Below are 16,638 nucleotides of genomic sequence, written 5' to 3'. Positions count from 1 at the left end.
GCATCACCAGCGCTGGATTCGCTACACCCGTAGCAGACCAGGAGTACAGCCAGCACTGCAGACAGGGAGTTGCAGTGCTGGCTGAGCTTTGTAAGTGTGGACACCGAGTAAGTTGCAGCGCTGTAACCCCCTCACCAGCGCTGCAACTTGCAAGTGTAGCCAAGGCCTTAGAAAATAACTGGTTCTCCCATGTCAAAAAAAGGTTAAATCTGTGCTAGAAAAAAGGAAAGAATTAATATTCTTAAAAAACAAAGAAACCAACGACTTTTGCTCATTTTCTTGTCCTGTTCCTGCTTAGACTACCCTACATAATCCAGAAAAATTGACATGTACAGTTAATGAACCACACAAATGAAAGCACAGCCTGTCTAATGTAAAAATGTTTATCGAAGCAAATCTAATTCCAGCTCTTTTATTCTATTTCAAAAATTACTGTCAGTAACCATGCAATTTTTTCTTTGCACCTTTTGGTAGAGAGTTTGGAAGGAGCATTACAGATTATATTTTAAGAGCTCTGAAAGCACAGCAAAGCACAGATATAAGCAGACAGGATACACGTGGATATACTAACGTGCTTCTCAGTTTCTCCTCTGCTCCACTTAAACAAATTCCAGTAAGTGTACGCAGCAGCTGTGAATGTGCATTATACTATCTTTTGATAGCTTCAGAAAGAAAGGTGACTATGTTAAAGTCAGTAAGCCAAACTATAGCTCTAAGTCACTGCCTTCTGCAGGCAGACAGGGACAAAAATGGTATATTTAGAGGGAGTTGATCCGGCCAACATGCCTGTGGGGGCTCTGAAGGAACTCCTGGAAACGTGGAGATGAAAGAACTCAGATGTAGCAATCATACACCTTTTGAAAGGGTGCAATGTGCATTACCATCCCCCTGGATTGGGCCAGCTCTGGTAGCATGCCTCTCTCCTCCCCAGGGTTGGCTGGCCCATCAATCACACAAGTCTAAAGACATCCTGCTTCCTCCATCCAAGTGCCCACAGTTACAGGAGGAGGTTCTCTATGCTCTTTCTTCACGCACACAGGGCCAGCCCTACCCTGTGTGGACAGTAAACCATCATAAATATACTACAGATTGGGGACCTGATCCTGCTCATGCACACGCCTAACATTAAATAGAAGTAGTCCCAATTGATGTAAAACACATACCCAAGTATCAGCAGGACCAAGGCATTAGAGAGTGAGCCCTTTTGAACAGGGCAATGAATTTAGAGTATCTCAACTTTGCAGCACTTATTATATGATTTTGAATTACCAAGATGCATTTTTACTGTGTTACGTTTGTAAAAGTCTACGTGCAGTAATGGTGCCAATTTCCTGGTATAGCCTTCCCTCCTCCTGCTCAGTTCCTTCCTCTGAGAACTAAACGTATCCCTTTCAGTTTATTTGCTAAAAGTAGCTATTATGTGCTTGTTTATTCTGTCTGACAACTGTCACACTCATCATTACTAACATTTATTGACTGTAATATGGATGATAAAGACAAAGTCTATGACAAGAAGCTAGTGATTCATTGCCAGTGACATGGGTTCACAATAATTTCATGTATTTCAAGGGTCTCCATGCAGCAGAAGATTAGAAAAGTAGATAGCAATTACCAGTGCTGATATAATTCTTAAATAATTTAAGACAGTTTGCAGATCTGGTAGTGCTGTCTCTAAGTGATTTCCAACATGTCAAGCTAAGTCTACTTTTGCATTAGAAACCAAGGGCCCTATCCAGCCAAAATTATGCACAGCCTTCCAGACCATGAAAGTTCCAGAAGGCTATAGAAAATATGCTAATGGAGTGTAATAGGCCAGAATATACAGCTGGCCCACTGCATAAAGTCAAAACGAAAAAGAAAAATATTTGCAGCAGATAGTACTACAGAGAGGAAAGAAGGGCCCTGTGGATACCAAGACTGAACATCTATATTGCTATTAAACAGCCCCTTAAACCTAAGCCACCTGGCACGGGCCAGCCATGGGTTTTTAATTGCAGTGTGGACATACCCTTTGGGTCTCAATTTGGAACTATGGGGACAATAGCACTTCCTTTCCTCTCAGGAGTGAGGATAAATACATTAAAGATTGTGAAGTGCTCAGATACTGTGACTTGTCAGCTCGAATTGGAGGAGTGCCTCCTTACAATCACCATTTGGGGGAGAGGAGTGTATGCTCACACATGTGCATATGAGAAAGAGATTTAACAAGAAACTTTGGCTCAATGAGCCTTATATATTCCCTCACTGAGCAACATTAGAGAATTTAGCAAAAGATGCACCATTGTCAGGTCACGTGGCCTCTTTAACAGCCAGACAGAGAAGAACTCCCTCTGCTTTAGACTGTTGGCTCAGTGCATCCCACACTGTTCCCAGGGGCCAGACTGCTATAGCTCTATAGAAATCAAGCTTTGTGGACTCAGGGAGGAGACAGGCTTGGGCAGATGCAGAATGATCAACTCTGCCACTACTAGAAGAGGTGATGGAAGGAATTACCACCTCAGAACAGCCAGCAGGCACACAAATGATTTTGCGTTGGCTACAGCCCTATGTAAATGAACAACCACCACGCGCTTCTAGGGCTATAAGAGAATTTAAGAAATTTTCATATTCAAAGAAAACCAGGGGATATTTGTAAGTTTCCAGATGGATATAATACTTGCTTACAAAACCATGCAAATGAATCTAAGCAAATGAACAAGCAAAAAGAGCATGACGTGAATGCATAATACAAGAGTAATTAGAACAGTTATCAATGGCATGCTACAGATATAATCACTGTAAGTGAAGTATCTGGGGTTTAAACATGAATAGTACATAGGAAACTGTTTTTAAAGATTTCAGGTGAAAGCATAACCAAAGGCCTCAATTCTACAACCAAGATACACTAATGCAGGCACTTGCGCTCTCACGATCAAAGAATGCACCAGTTCAGGTACTTTGGATTAGCACTGCATTAAATGGGTCTGCTGTACTAAGAGAGCTTTGTAGTGTGAAACAAATGCACCACTACCACAATATGAAGCAGACCAAAATACAAAGATTTAAGTTCTAAACTGTCAAGAACAAAGACCGCATTGTTAGTCTTCATCTGAATAATGCCTTGCAAACATAATTTCCAAAAATATTTGCTTACATTTACTTTAAAAATATAATTTGATCAATTAATATTAAGTTATTAGGATATTTAATGAGTACAAAAATTTTATGCTGTAGGTCTTTTTTCTCTCTGCTATTACTTGAAATGTATATCCTCAATCACAATAAATTAATGGCTATATATTAGGGAGGCTATATAAATATAAAGGCACCAGAATGCATTAAAGAAAAACTTAGAGACAGGGCAGAGAAAAGTACATGGGAGAGGTTTTTTTTAATCAATTGGTAACTATATATTTTCCTAAAGATTTATAATCACGGAGACCTCAATAATAAATACACATAATATAAACAACAGACTTGTGAGCTTTATGTGCTCTAGTTTAAAAAAAAAACATTTATAATACTGTGCATATTTGGAAAACAAAACTACACTCTCTCACTCCCCTTCCCCCCCAACATCATGATTTCATGTAAACCTTAACTTTTTTTCCTCACATCATTCAGTATGACGTGTCACTTTTTGTATTCTGGCAATAGTGAGATAAATCTGCTTTAGCTATGTATGAACATGTGGTGAATTTGTACAAATGATGTAAACAAACTATGCACCTTTTATTAATAAAGGTTTGTCCCTTACCAATGAGATGTAGCGACTGTGCATTTAGAATATTTGTTTCACGATGACTGAAAACAAATGGGCAATTTCTATCAACACAGATTCTTTCACTATCTATGTTATGTCTTTGTCATAAAGTGAACAGCTGTGTAAAAGAATACTTGCCTCTTCCAGAAGTCGTGTAACAGCATCTATGTCATTGTATGTTTTAGTCATCTGGCCCACTCTTTCAGCACATAAAACTGTTGGAAAACAAGACACAAATTCATTATATCTGCCACTCAAACTAAACAAAATTAAGAATTATTTGCAAAAAATAAGAATTTTAAATTTTAATCCTAAAATTAATCTAAACTATATCTGTTTACTGAATTATTTTAAGTTTTGGGAAAACATTAAGAACCATGAAAACAATGAACTCAACATGAAAAAATTTTCATCTTAGTGTTTCATATTGAACTGAGAAGATTAGCATTTCTGTTTTGTAGCAGGAATTTGCTTTTGTCAATTTTTTTTTCAGGTCCTGTATGTACTGTAATCCTAGGAATGTTAAAGGCCTTATGATCACCCTGAAGTGTTCTTAAAGTCCATACATATTAAACTGGTCAACACAAACAAATTCAGAGCCTCAAACCTGGAATTGTGTGTGTAAAACAGCTAAATTTACTTTTGATTAAATGCAAATTGAAAAATTGTCTTGCAAGTCTAAGGGGGAAGATAGAGTCACGACAAAACTTTATAAATTTCTCAAACCATTAAGAGAGAATCAATCAACGTGTACTCTAAACAACGCAAAAATAAAAAAAATGCACAAAGACTTATTGTGTCACCTTTACATTGAGCCATGTCTTACTCCATTAGTCCCTATTGGAGTAGAACCGACGGGACAGCTCATAGAAGATACTGCTCTGTGTGAGCTTGGCAAAACTGGGCTCTATCTTAAAAGACTGCGTAGTGGATATAATATATATACACAATTCCAATTCTGAATGACCTAGATATAATGGCCCTGGTAAATAAAGCATGTATCTGGTAACGAAAGCATGTCACAAAGACTGTAGTATTATTGTCTAAAACAATTCATACCTGAAATGGATGTGACACACTTAAATAAAACCAGTGTTATTACCCTGCTGAATAATTTGGGAAAAACTTTGTCTAACTGCATGACTTTTTCCTGAAGGAGACATAGTGACCTTGGTTGAGTCTCAGAAATATGGAGATTTCTAAACAGAACACAAATAAATTTTGAAAAATAAGATCAGCAGCTCCTGTTTTACTCATATGAACCCTTCTTTTCCATCCACCAATGTTTTTATGGCTTAAACAGTCCATTCTGGAAAAGAGAGACTGTTAATACAGAGTTATATTAGTTGATTACATTGATTTCTGCAGAGGAGACTGCTGTAAGGCAACTATTCTTCACAAGTGAATTTATCTTTGACAGAGTTTCAATTACAGCTGATGCAGTTTGGGCAATGTTGTTCTAAGGTGGTTAATTCAGTATAAAGAAATCAAGTCCAAATTACTTAAAAATAATTGCATGCTGTGTGGTTAAACCTGACGCCACAGATTAGGTAGCATACAACTGACAACAACTGATATACATCAATGAATAAAAATAGTAGCTGATTAGGCATCCTGTTGCCTTACCAACCCAGAATGTCAAAACATTTTAGGACCAAATCCTGTAAATATTTAGGTATATGCTTAACTTTTAGCTTTGCAAGCAATCCCAGTGAACTCCATAGGACTTCCTGCAGAAATTTTGCAGAATCAGGAATTTTAGCTTACACTATTCTAAACCTAATTAAAAAGTTAGCAAGTGCTAACTAAAAGCTTATAGCCAGAAATTTACACCCTCAAAAACTGATTAGATAAGAGAATAAAAATGAAATACAGAATGAATATATGCTACAGTGTAAACATAAACATGCTTCATTTACAAACTACATGTTCGCAGAAATCAACTGTTTTTTGCCAAGAAATATTTTACTTGCGAAAATCAGGAGCATAGAGGAAGCAGGAAACTGGAGTAATCATTGCACAGAGAATCTTTTCATGAAAACATAACAGAAAGAAAAGATTTGTATTAACTACGCAACTTTAAAATGTCTATTCATAAAGAAGTTTAATGTAACCATAAAAACAAAGTTTCCAACACAATAATACATAAATCAACACCTAAAATGCCTACTGTAAATACTGACACAGACCAACATTTTATTATCCCAAAAAACTGTTCAGACACAGTTTCCTTGGCTATAACTCCCCCTCAGCAACGTTGGTAAATTAATGTTTGGGATTGCCATTAGCAAACCCTAACACTGCCACCGTTTGTGACTAAGGCAACATGACACCACCCTAGTGACCGCAAAACTATCATCATAAAATCCAAACAAGTAGATAACAGTGTCGCGTTCCCATGGGCTGAGCAAGGTCATTTGACCGGGAGAAAGGCTGATAAAGGCTGGTACGTGCAGTTGCTAACTCAACTATTTCTTCAGAACTTGCTACACAACCTTTAAAAAGAGGATATCAGCACATTTTGTTATTAAGCAGCAATGTCAAGACAATTAAAGTCACGCAATGCATGACTGAAACAGTCTTTTGCACACACAAATCAAAATCTATCATTTTCAATACGTCTTCACACCCAAATAGATATGAGATAGTCAAAGTCCAACCTTCCTTTTGAATTTATACATACACCTCTACCTTGATATAATGCGACCCAATATAAAACGAATTTGTAGGTAACGCAGTAAAGCAGCGCTCTGGGGGGTAGAGAGAGCAGGGCTGCGCACTCCGGTGGATCAAAGCAAGTTCGATATAACGTGGTCTCACCTATAAACGTGGTAAGATTTTTTGGCTCCCAAGGACAGCGTTATATCAAGGTAGAGGTGTATATTTTATATATGTATATATTTACATATATATAATATATAATTTTGACAGCAGGCAATACATCCCAGAAGCTACCACAATGGTCTAATAAAGAACAAAGAATGTTTAAAAAAAACCTGATCATCAATGGCTTTATGGCATCATTAAAAATGAGCAACAATCAAAATTTAGATGAAGTCTCTGTTACATCACTCTGGACAGTGTTAAGGGCCTTCAAAAGTGCAATTCGAGTTCTCTTAATAGGCAGACTAAATGAAAATTCAGGCCCCAGACTCTAGTCAAAGACTCAATCTCGAAGGCCACAGCATTACTGCTTTAGTTAATCCCCTTCCAGAAACCTCACACCCAGCTGAACCACCATGTAGGATAAACCAAAGCTTTTAGAGAAACATTGACTAAAACAATACATTTAACAAGGACTGCTGCTTTGGACAAGAAATTTGAATGTAACAACAAGGTTACAAACGTACTGACACGCTTCAACAGATTGGAGACTACAGTCACAAAAGCTAAAGAAATTGGTATCATCATAGAGGGCTGGAATATTAAAGGATTAATATAAAACTCATTGCTTCAACAAGAGAAAAAAACCAAAGCCATGAACCAAATACAAACAGAAGCCTGATGGAAACAGAAAAAGATTTTGATTACACAAATTTCTCCTGACTTTATGCTTTAGCCAATGAGATATATAAATTAAAAGTATATTGCCATAATGAATATGGTTTCTGGCTTGTTCCAGTTCCTGTTGAACACTAGCCTTCTGAACTATTGTAACCATATGGAAAGGACAAATGAAGGATAGTGCACTATAATATAAAACCTACAGTGCATAATTACTGACCTCTTCCACACTGGCAAATCAGCAGTATTTTTGTTCAGCATGACAGGGAATGGGTGATGTCTGTGAGTAGACAGTCATAATATCCAAGTCAAATGCACTTCCGACCTCTCATTTCAGAGTTAGAGGAATATTAGGCAATAAAATGGTTGCCCAAGTGAGGAAAAAGAAATCACAGGATTCCAAGAACAAAAAGAATTATGTACAAAATTTCGGCAGTTGCTTAGAAAACATTTTTGGATCCTGGTGACAACAATTTAATATAACATTATTATGTGTCACAAAAAATGCAAATACATGAAAATCACAGACGTCTTATCAAGTTTTCAACTCAGATTCATGAAAATCATTGGGGCTGTGTTTTAGTTTTGGGGGTTTTACATGCATATAATGAAATGTACACATAGTAATTGCAATAGAGATCACGAATTTCTGTCATGCACAGGCTCTAAATCACAACCCAGAAACTTCATTGTCTCCCACATTTTATGCCAATTTAAAAGAGGATGTGGCTGTATGTGTCAATCCTTCTTTCAGGGGCGTTAAGACTAATAAATGGTAAAGTCCCCAGGAGACCAGGTTTTGGACATGCAACAACTCTGACGGAAGGAGCAACATCCAGTAAAGACAGAGCTTGAATCATTAACTAGGGTTGGGTGCCTGAGGTATTTGCATTCTCAAGTATGTAAGAAGATGTGTACTTTACTCTTTATATTAAAATCACCATCTAGTACACCCAGGCTGGCTCCAGGTCTTTTGCCGCCCCAAGCAATAAATAAATAAATAAATAAATAAATAAAGCCGGAGTGTCACTGCCAAAGGGGAAAAAAAAAAATGTCAGAGTGCCGCCCCTTGAAAGGGGCTACCTCAAGCACATGCTTGGAACTCTGGTGCTGGCCCTGAGTACACTAGCTGATGGGGCTTGGAAAATGTACCAGATATCTAATAGCTTGATGAAGATTTTAAAAGAAAGAAGAGAGGGAAGAATAAAGGGCTGCTGAGGAAGCCAACCTGCTCTTTCCTCAATCCTCATCTTCCCAATTCCAGTTGCTGGGAAATGGAAGGGGACTAAGATTATGCCCAGGGTAAACTGACTTGGTACCTTTTGTCTTGAATTAGGCTGTGAGCTTTAGGACAGGTAGCAGCATGCCATCTGACATGTTTGCAAAGAGTTTAACATAATGAGGCTCCAGTTCCATTTGAGGCCTTTAAACACAGCCCCAATACAATTATTCTTATTAATTATTAACAATAATAGAGTGCTGTCCATCTCTGAACCTCTGGAGGCTGGGTGTCCAGTAAATTTGAAGCTACAACTCCTTCTAGCTGCTAAAAAAGTGAAGAAACTTTCTGTCTCCTGTTCTCTCTCACACCCTCCATCCTCTGACTCCTCCGAGGTAGGACTGTCTATGCTATTTCTATTCCTCTTCCTACCTCTGTTTTTGAGAGGTCCTCCCTCAAGAATAGCTCCAAAGCCACTTTCTGCTGCTGCTGTTGCTGCTGAGACCTTCTCAAAACAGCAGAAGCTTGAAGGTGATTCCTGACCGTTATAAATGCTGCACATGGGGTTAGCATAGCAACAACAGTCAAACTAACCAGTTGTGTTCAGTTACACTCTGCTACTGCTTGGCAAATAAACAGCAACAGAGGCACTGGAATAAACTCAGAAGCACAACACTGCATTGGTTTACATTAATTTCACTTTTTAAAGGTGATTTTTGCAAACTCAAGGGTAGAAACACTTTTTAAAATTGAAGCTTAAATTCTACAGGAGTAGACAGCTTAGGTCTCAACAGTGCCCAGAGAAAGCTTCTCATTCTCAGGAGGGAGTGGATATGGGTTTTTTCCTTTGCAATTCAATCTCAGCGATCCTATCTGTGGAATTCACTGTCATCCCTCATTTTGATCCAAAACAGCCATTAAATGCTGTAAACAAGCCTTTATACACTGCAAGACTCGACTTCTCTGTAGCTTTTAAGGAAGAGGGAAGTTGGTAAGGCTGGCTGGCCTGGGGCGGATGCTTCAATTCTGCAGTCGTCAGGGCATGTTTTCAGGGGAGTGACTGAACGAGTATACTTGTATAGCTGCATATTTTCAAAGATTGTCATGGGTGTACAGAGCTTTGAATGCACATTTGCGTGTGATGTTACAAGTCAAAATAAATAGAACACATATACCTAACAAGTTGTATAGCCTCACTTCTCTCATGTCCTGCATATACAGTAACTCCTCGCTTAATGTTGTAGTTACGTGCCTGAAAAATGTGACTTCAAGTGAAATGATGTTAAGTGAATCCAATTTCCCCATATGAATTAATGTAAAATGGGGGAGGGAGGGGGGGAAGATAGGTTCCAGAAAAAAAAATTTCACCAGACAAAAGACCACACACACACACTCTAAGTCTTAAACAATTTAATACTTTACACAGCAATGATGATTGTGAAGCTTGGTTGAAATGGTGAAGTTAGAGGGTGGAAGAGGGAGGGCTATTTCCCAGGGAATGCCTTACTGCCAAATGATCAACTAACACTCAGCTGAGCCCTCAAGGGTTAACACATTGTTGTTACTGTAGCCTCACTCTACAAGACAGCACAAATAGAGGAGGGGAGACAGAATGGCAGACAGAGAGACACCTCGTGTGTGGGGGAGAGAGAGAGATGCGCATTGCCCCTTTACATAGGCTGAACTAAATGGAAGGATAAACAAAAATAAATCTGTGACTAGGGTTTTTTATTTCAAAAGGGCTAACTTCAAAAAATTAAGGAAATTAGTTAGGGGAGTGGATTGGACTGAAGAACTTGTGGATCTAAAGGCGGAGGCGGCCTGGAATTACTTCAAGTCAGTTGCAAAAACTATCAGAAGCCTGCATCTCAAGAAAGGGCAAAAAATTCATAGGCAGGAGTTGTAGACCAAGCTGGATGAGCAAGCATGTCAGAGAGGTGATTAAGAAAAAGCAGAAAGCCTACAAGGAGTGGAAGATGGGCGGGATCAGCAAGGAAAGCTACCTTATTGAGGTCAGAACATGTAGGGATAAAGTGAGAAAGGCCAAAAGCCATGTAAAGTTGGACCTTGCAAAGGGAATTAAAAACAACAGTAAAAGGTTCTATAGTCATATAAATAAGAAGAAAAAGAAAGAAGTGGGACCGCTAAACATTGAGGGTGAAGTGTAGGTTAAGGATAATTTAGGCATGCCCAATATCTAAACTAGAGGCTGGCAAACTATGGCCTGTGGGCCACATCCGGCCTGCCGGACCCGCTTAGGGATAATGGTAGGATGACAAATGGAATGAGGATATGGAGGTAGATATTACCACATCCGAGGTAGAAGCCAAACTTCAACAGCCTTAATGGGACTAAATCAGGGGGCCCAGATAATCTTCATCCAAGAATATTAAAGGAACTGGCACATGAAATTGCAAGCCCATTAGCAAGAATTTTTAATGAATCTGTAAACTCAGGGGTTGTACCGTATGACTGGAGAATTGCTAACATAGTTCCTATCTTTAAGAAAGGGAGGAAAAGTGATCCGGGGCAACTACAGGCCTGTCAGTTTGACATCTGTAGTATGCAAGGTCTTGGAAAAAATTTTGAAGGAAAAAGTAGTCAAGGACATTGAGGTCATGGTAATTGGGACAAAAATACAACATGGTTTTACAAAAGGTAGATCGTGCCAAACCAACCTGATCTCTTCTTTGAGAAGGTAACAGATTTTTTAGACAAAGGAAATGCAGCAGTGGATCTAATTTACCTCAATTTCAGTAAGGCATTTGATACGGTTCCACATGGGGAATTATTAGTTAAATTGGAAAAGATGGGGATCAATATGAAAATTGAAAGGTGGGATAAGGAACTGTTAATGGGGAGACTACAATGGGTCATACTGAAAGGTGAACTGTCAGGCTGGAGGGAGGTTACTAGTGGAGTTCCTCAGAGATCGGTTTTGGGACCAATCTTATTTAACCTTTTTATTACTGACCTTGGCACAAAGAGCGGGAATGTGCTAATAAAGTCTGCGGATGACACAAAGCTGGGAGGTATTGCCAATACAGAGAACGACCGGGATATCATACAGGAAGATCTGGATGACCTTGTAAACTGGAGTAATAGTAACAGGATGAAATTTAATAGTGAAAAGTGCAAGGTTATGCATTTAGGGATTAATGACAAGAATTTTTGTTATAAGCTGGGGGCGCATCAGTTGGAAGTAACAGGAGGAGGAGAAGGACCTCGGAGTATTAGTTAATCACAGGATGACTATGAGCCGCCAATGTGATTTGGCTGTGAAAAAAGCTAATACTGTCCTGGGATGCATCAGGTGAGGTATTTCCAGTAGAGATAAGGAGATAAGGTTAGTACCGTTATACAACGCACTGGTGACACCTCATCTGGAATGTTGTGTGCAGTTCTGGTCTCCCACATTTAAGAAGGATGAATTCAAACTGGAACAGGTACAGAGAAGGACTACTAAGACGATCCGAGGAATGGAAAACCTGTCTTATGAAAGGAGACTGAAAGAGCTTGGCTTGTTTAGTCTAACCAAAAGAAGGCTGAGGGGAGATATGATTACTCTCTATAAATATATCAGAGGGGTAAATACCAAGGAGGAAGAGGAGTTATTTAAGGTCAGTTTCAATGTGGACACAAGAACAAATAGATATAAACTGGCCATCAGGAAGTTTAGACTTGAAATTAGACATAGGTTTCTAACTATCAGAAGAGTTAATTCTGGAACAGCTTTCCAAGGGGAGTAGTGGGGGCAAAAGACATATCTGGCTTCAACACTAAGCTTGATAAGTTTATGGAGGGGATGGTATGATGGGATAACCTAATTTTGGTAATTATTTGATCTTTGACTATTAGCGGTAAATATGCCCAATGGCCTATGATGGGATGTTAGACGGGCAGTAGTATAGCCAGGCGGTGAAGCGGGGGAAGCAGCTGCTCCCCTACCAAGCACAAGTGGCGCCTTTTTATTTTTACTCACCCAGGAGCTTGGGTTCCAACTCACACTTGTGGGGGAAAAAAAAGGCATCACCCCCCATTGGTCTATGCAAACTCTCCCCTTCCCCACCCCCTGCCACCTGGGTGACTCTTTAAATAACTTTCCGATGCCTCTCTCCTTGCTTCATGTTACAACCTGATGCAGCAGCTGATTGGTCAGAAGGCCCCCAAGTTATTACCTGATTGGCTGATACAGCACTGCCGAAGGATGGAACAGATTGCACCATGTGCTGGAGAGGGGGAAAGGGGTTAGCAGCACAGTATGTGATCCCTGGGGAATGTGCACAGGGGACAGGGTTGGGCCATTGCCACCCGGCGGCTGCTTGGAGACGCTTTGATGGATGCATTAGCCTTCGGGGGGCAGCTGGGATCCCTCCTGGGAACTGCAGCCCATCCTCCCACCCCGAGATGGTACAGCCTAGCTGAGGGGTCCCCTGCTCAGCGTGCTCTGTGCTGGGTCTGGCCTGTCAACTCCAAGTTCGCGCTGTCCCCAAGGCGATGCTGCTGCCCCACTGCAGAGAGCACTGCTGGGCTACCCCCTGCTGAGAACCCCCCGCTGCTGGGATCTGGGGTCCCTCTGGCAGCACCCTCTCCCCACATGTTCCCCCATGCCCAGTAGTCCCCCGGCATGCGGGGTCGCAGCACCCCAGCCACACCCTTCCTTCCACATGTGGCCCAGCCAGGTCTGACGTTCTGCTCCTTGTCGCAGCGTGGGTCTGAACCAGGCACCACCTGCTGCGGTGTTTTTACTGACAGGGCAGCGCTCCAGGTCTTCGGTGGCACTTCAGCAGCAGGACCTTCACTTGCTTCGGGTGTCTTCGGCAGCACTGAAGCTTTATTGCCAAAATGCCGCCAAAGACCTGCAGGGCAAGTGAAGGTCCCACCGCCAAGGTGCTGCCGAAGACCTGGAGCGCTGCCCCGTCAGTAAAAGCGCCGCAGATGATGGCATCTTTTCCCCACCCCCGCTATGCCACTGTAGAGAGGGTGGGATCTGAGTTACTATAGAGAATTCTTTCCTGGGTGTCTGGCTGGCGAGGGTTTAGCTGATTGCCATATTTGGGGTTGGGAATGAACCGTCCTCCAGGAAAAAGATTAGCAGAGGCCCTGGAGGGTTTTCACCTTCCTCTGCAGTGTGGGGCACCCTGGGCCTGGGTCACTTGCTGCAAGATTCTCTGCACCTTGAAGTCTTTAAACCATAATTTGAGGACTTCAATAGCTCAGACATAGGTTAGGGATTTATTACAGGAGTGGGGTGGTGGTGAGATTCTGTGGCCTGCATTGTGCAGAAGGTCAGACTAGATGATCATAATGGTCCCTTCTGACCTTGAAGTCTATGACTCGATGACTCTATTTTAAGTACATTGCCCTTAAAAAGATCAGGAAGTTGAGACTGCAGCTGCAGCCAGCTCTCTATGTCCTGAGCCCTGATGTGTGATGTGTCTCTCTCCTGCTCTGTATGGAGAAGGGGTAATTTGAGGGGGGGGGGGAAACCACCCTGAAATTAGTCTCCTTCCCTGCACAACACGCAGGAGGCTCCAGGGAGCAGCTCCAAGCCAGAGGGCAGGAGCAGGACATGGCAGTGGGGAAGGGACAGCTGAACTGCCGGTAATTGGTAGCCTCCTGGGCAGATGCTGCACAGGGAACTTAAGGAAGTGGGGAACTGATAGGAGGGCTGCTGGTCCACCCTGGTTCCAAGCCTCCACCAGCTAGCTGCAACAGGCTGCTCTTCCTGTAAGCAGTGGACAAAGCAGGTGGTTGCCAAACAACGTTATAAGGGAGCATTGCGCAACTTTAAACGAGCATGTTCCCTAATTGATCAGCAACATAACAACAAAACAATGTTAACTGGGATGACTTTTAGTGAGGAGTTACTGTACTTTTCAGCTTCCTTTCCCTCAACATCCTAATTCACCACCATTTTCAATTAGAAAGTCCTTAGGTTAAGGAATGGTCTTCCTCAGTGCTTGTATAGTATCATGCCTAGTGACAATGCTCAATATATACAACTTAAATCCACAACAAAACTATTTTATTGTTGGACAAAAACACTTCCCATCCCTGAAATGCTGCAAGCCAGTCATTCGCTGTTTAGAAAAACATTATTATTATTATTATTATTAAATATTTGTATTGTGGTTGTCCTTAGAGGCATCCATTAGTGTTCAGGCTTCCATTGTTCAAGGCATCATGCACCCACATAACAAAGAGAGTAACTGCTTCAAAATGCTTAGAATCAAAGTACAAGAAAAGAGGTAATAAGTAGATATAACAGTGGGGGAGATCACCATGTGATAGTGAAAAACCTATTAGTATAATAAAACTGTGGTCACAGCACATCAACTGCCTAGCCATTGTCAAGTCACGGTCAGCAAGCAGATGCAGCAGCTATTTTTTCCCCACTAAGTTACAAATTCTATAGACAATACCTCCAACAAACAGGTCAAAATAAAATAAAATAATAATCACCATCTACGCTTGCTGACAGTCTAATTGTGCAGTTTACAATGCAATTTTATAATAAGGAGCAATTATTTCTTCTTCTGAAATTTGTAGAAGTTCCAACTTTTCCACCTAAGATGTGTTTTAAGGAGAGTTTACAACCACAGTTTACACAGTGTGTTCGAAAGCTTGTCTCCATGGAGGCTTCAACATAATGTCTCAAATACAGCAAACTAATGATGTGCTGTATTATTCATTCTTAAACAGGCGAAAGATTTGGGAAACAATTAGGGCCTGGGGGAAAGAGGCATGCAAAAGTGTGAGATGGTATTCATTTTGTAGAGTTCCCCTGAGGCAGAGTATGCACTGGAAGAGTTTTCCTCTACTATATTGAGAGCTATAGAACTCAACAAAGACAGTCATCCTGAACGATTCTCCCTTGCTTCTCTCATTAATGCCAAGTCCAGAAGGCTGAAGTAACTTTGACAACAGCCACAGGAACAAGATTAACAAGATAAGGAGGATTCATGGGAGGACAAAAGGTGGATCTGCTTGTACTGACTTCTCTGTGATTGGAACTCAGGCCTTGTCTACACTACTGAGGTAAGTCGACCTAAGTTACGCTACTCCAGCTATGGGAATAATATAGCTGAGGGTCGATGTATCATAGGTCAACTTATTGCAGTGTCTTCACTACACTGTGTCAACAGGAGATGGCCTCTGGTCCACTTACCTGACTCTTCTTAGGGAGCTGGAGTACCGGAGTCTACTGGAGAGCGCTCTGCCATCAATTTAGCGGGTCTTCACTAGACCCGCTAAATTGACACCCATTGCATCGATGGCAACAGCGTTGATCTCCATGATAGTGAAGACAAGCCTTCAGTTTCCAATTGCTCAGGTCTTCAGAACTAAAGTGGAATCCTGTTGGTGGAAACTGATTTGGGAAACCTCTAATTTGGACAGTTGCATCAAAAAGACCCAGGTCCATAAAATAGTGAAACTTCTCAAATCAGACCTGCACAAGAACAGCAAGTTCTGCAAGGCATTTTAATACCAAACAGGTCAGACAGACATCTGGTTTTCCAGTTCCAGCCCCAGCCCCTTATTTTGCTATTTTTGCCTCCCTTCTAGAATCATTTCCGCATCTCTCCTCCCTTCCTCTCCGAACAAGATTGTACTGACTTTTTCACACTAAAGATCAGCTCCCTTCCCTGTCTCTTCCAGAAATTTCTCCTCTTTCTCAACTATCACTGACATAGATTTCTGCTCTGTTCTCTACCTGTCTCTTAATCCCATCTCCCTTGATCCACTTGCTTTCTCACTCTCGCTCTTCTGCATCTTTTATTTTCTTCTGGACTCTTCCCCATCACTAGCACGCCCTAGTCTCCCCTCCTCCACAAAAACAATTGTGTTCCCTTGATGCCACTTGTCTCTCCAGCTACTGCTCCCATTTGCCTTCATCACTAACCTTCCTGGATGCACCCTTTACAACCATTGTCTCATATTCTTCTCCTCTAGCTCCATTCTGGACCTTCTCCATTATACTGAAACTGCTCTCCCAGGTTTTTCCCCGGCTAAATCCTTGTACTCCATCCTCATCTTTCTCAACCTATGTCTTGTTTGACACTGACAATCATACATTTATCTCTGAAATCTTGTCCGCCCTTGGTTCCTGATTCCATCGATCCAGGTTTATTCTCCTGCCTTTGTGATCACTCCTTCAGTGAATCCTCTT

The 16,638-nt window shown here is 41.1% G+C and overlaps 1 protein-coding gene across 8 annotated transcripts in view; it reads right to left on the bottom strand.

Moving 5' to 3' along the window:
- Positions 1-16,638, bottom strand: part of TRAK1 (trafficking kinesin protein 1) — a 190,442-nt gene that overhangs the window by 45,119 nt on the left and 128,685 nt on the right. For 4 of the 8 annotated variants that reach the window (XM_032763372.2, XM_032763373.2, XM_032763371.2 and 1 more), the window contains one exon: positions 3,881-3,957. In XM_032763372.2, coding sequence (XP_032619263.1) covers positions 3,881-3,931 — 51 coding nt within the window. In that variant the 5' untranslated portion in view covers positions 3,932-3,957. Of the gene's footprint in view, positions 1-3,876; positions 3,958-16,638 lie in introns of all 8 variants that reach the window. The other 4 variants (XM_075062531.1, XM_075062529.1, XM_075062528.1 and 1 more) reach the window with 1 other exon arrangement.

This window comes from Chelonoidis abingdonii, chromosome 2 (assembly GCF_003597395.2).
Source record: "Chelonoidis abingdonii isolate Lonesome George chromosome 2, CheloAbing_2.0, whole genome shotgun sequence".
NCBI lineage: Eukaryota > Metazoa > Chordata > Testudines > Testudinidae > Chelonoidis > Chelonoidis abingdonii.
The sequence above is the reverse complement of the archived record's forward strand: the minus strand, read 5'-3'. Positions and strand labels throughout refer to the sequence as shown.